We start from the raw sequence: 2756 nt of genomic DNA, 5'->3' as shown, positions 1-2756 counted from the left end.
GAATGGAGGCAACCGTCTGAACAAGAAATGCATAACTTATATGATGAAAAGACGAAAGCTGATGACAGTTTAAGAGAGAGAGAGAGATAGAGATAGATAGATAGATAGAGAGAGAGAGAGAGAGAGAGAGAGAGAGAGAGAGAGAGAGAGAGAGAGAGAAAAAAGAGAGAGAGAGAGAGAGAGAGAGAGAGAGAGAGAGAGAGAGAGAGAGAGAGAGAGAGAGAGAGAGAGAGAGAGAGAGAGAGAAATATTGTGAGAGAGGAAGAAAAAGAAGAGGAGAGAGAGAGAGAGAAATATTGTGAGAGAGGAAGAAAAAGAAGAAGAGGAGAGACAGAGATAGAGATAGATAGATAGATAGAGATAGTTAGATAGATAGACAGATAGAGAAAGAGAGAGAGAGAGAGAGAGAGAGAGAGAGAGAGAGAGAGAGAGAGGAGAGAGAGAGACGGACGAGAGAGAGAGAGAGAGAGAGAGAGAGAGAGAGAGAGAGAGAGAGAGAGAGAGAGAGAGAGAGAGAGAGAGAGAGAGAGAGAGAGAGAGAGAGAGAAATATTGTGAGAGAGGAAGAAAAAAAAGAAGAAGAAGAAGAGAGAGAGAGAGAGAGAGAGAGAGAGACAGAGAGAGAGAGAGAGAGAGAGAGAGAGAGAGAGAGAGAGAGAGAGAGAGAGAGAGAAATATTGTGAGAGAGGAAGAAAAAGAAGAAGAGGAGAGATAGATAGATAGATAGAGAGAGAGAGAGAGAGAAAGAGAGAGAAATATTGTGAGAGAAGAAGAAGAGAAGGAGAGAAAAAAAAATGCGATAGAGGAAGAGGAGAGAGAGAGAAAGAAAATGTGAGAGAGGAAGAAGAGAGAGATTATGAGAGAGACTAAAGAGCAAGAAGGGGAAATCCGTACGGACGAAACGGCAGCCAACGCATCAGAGAAGAGGGCCGGCAACCACAACACCAACCGCAGAGGAAATATCAAAAGACACCCATTAAGAGTATCATATTTTCTTCTTTCTCATTTCATTTGTTTGCTCATCTTTTATATTGAAAGATATGCATATATATGTATGCAAATGATATTACCCTATGACTCTTCCCCCCCCTTCCAAATGTGAAACTAATGCATACCTCGTACTTTCAGAGTGTACATAAAGAAGCAATTAACGAAGAGCGTTGACGAAATAACTCACTTCTGTTATCAATGAAAATTTTCAGTTCCTCGCTCGCTTTCTCTTTTTTGCTTTTTTACGAATGTATTTTATTCTCTCATTTGTTTCTCTCTGGAGAAGGAAGGGCAAGGGAGTGCGTAGATACGTGATTCTGACGTCATAGTAAAACCATCGTAAACTGTGTTGTTTTTTCTTGTTCCTTACTAAAATACTTAGTTTTCAAAATCCAGTTTCTGTAAGTATAGATCATATGTAGTTGTATTTCTCTGAGTTTGTAAATCTGGAATGCAAGGGCTGAAGGAGTCGCCTCCGGATTCTGCTCTGGTATGTCAATTTTCGTTTTGTTAACTGAAAGTCGTTTGCCGGCCGATTGTCTTCAGCCAAGCCCCCGGACTGAAAGTGGGCAAGTATTTGTATGTTGTTCAACATCGATGTCAACGTGTAGTGCGTGCGTATGCGTGACGCGCGCTTTCGTGTTTTGCGGGCGTATGTTAGTGTGTGTGCGCACAAGTGTGCGTGCATGAGTGCAGGCTGACGTGAAAATGGCCGTGTTTTGCTCTGCTGGAACCCTCATCTTAAGTACAGTAAGTGGTAAGTCCCCTGCAGTTCTATTCATGTGCCATCTACTCGGTTATCTTACTGGCCTGCGTGAATTGTTAAAGTAAATGGAATAAGGGCCATACTGAAACTAAGCAGCCGATAAAACGGTTATTTATCCTCTCATCGGTACGCCACAGTCTGGCATTGGCCATTAACTCGATTTTATACTATCTCATAATTTCCAGATTCCTTTCACTCAAAACAGCAAACGAAATCAAAACACGGAATTTTCAGGCGACTGCGCTCACGCACGCATGCATATGTATACGTGTATTTATATGTACATGTATACATACATAAATACGCACATATATGCATCCAAACGAACTGTTTTGAATGAATGTATTTGCATTTTCTGAATTTATATCTTTCATGCTTTCAGCGGAAACATCCTCTCCTACCTCTGATACATCCACTCCTGCCCCTGATACATCCATTCCTGGCCCTGATACATCCACTCCTGGCCCTGATACATCCACTCCTGCCCCTGGTACGTCTACCACTACCCCTAATACATCTACCCCTGCTCCTGTTACTTCCACTCCTGCCACTGATACATCCACTACTGCCCCTGGTACATCGTCTCTCCCATCCACAACCACTTCAGCAGCCCCGGCCTGCGACTACGCAGCCTTCACGGCCGACCATTCCATGCTGAAATCCCCTGCGTGTACCAACACCAAGCCCCCACTGACCGAAGCGGAGAAGACAGAAATCCTGAGCGTTCATAACACTCTCAGGGCGAAGGTCTGATAGCGTCCCTTGTTTTTTCTTTTTGTTCTCTAGAATCTTTTGGAGTCATGCAGGCCAGTAGTCTCAGCATACAGTTGGATTTATATATCGCCTTGAGAATTCACGCAATATCTTCTCGAACATAACGCAGCGTGCTGCTCTTATATCGTTGCCATTGGCGTCGACGTCTTTCGCCAACCAGGTGGCCAGAGGCGACGAGACCGCGGGCAATCCGGGACCTCAGCCCAAAGGCGCCAACATCCGGGAGC

General features: G+C 44.1%; 1 protein-coding gene across 3 annotated transcripts in view; it reads left to right on the top strand.

Annotated features, from left to right (window-relative positions):
• The first annotated feature begins 623 nt into the window (after positions 1–623).
• The window catches only part of LOC113811447 (venom allergen 5), a 3904-nt gene continuing 1771 nt past the window's right edge, over positions 624–2756 (top strand). The window contains exons 1-3 of one of the 3 annotated variants that reach the window (XM_070126592.1): positions 624–2245; positions 2366–2502; positions 2690–2756. The exon at positions 2690–2756 is cut by the window's right edge and continues 35 nt beyond it. In XM_070126592.1, coding sequence (XP_069982693.1) covers positions 2092–2245; positions 2366–2502; positions 2690–2756 — 358 coding nt within the window. In that variant the 5' untranslated portion in view covers positions 624–2091. Of the gene's footprint in view, positions 2503–2689 lie in introns of all 3 variants that reach the window. The other 2 variants (XM_070126591.1, XM_027363184.2) reach the window with 2 other exon arrangements.

Source organism: Penaeus vannamei, chromosome 10 (assembly GCF_042767895.1).
Source record: "Penaeus vannamei isolate JL-2024 chromosome 10, ASM4276789v1, whole genome shotgun sequence".
NCBI classification, from domain to species: domain Eukaryota; kingdom Metazoa; phylum Arthropoda; class Malacostraca; order Decapoda; family Penaeidae; genus Penaeus; species Penaeus vannamei.
Note: the sequence above shows the minus strand (reverse complement) of the source record. Positions and strands in the feature narration are given on the sequence as shown.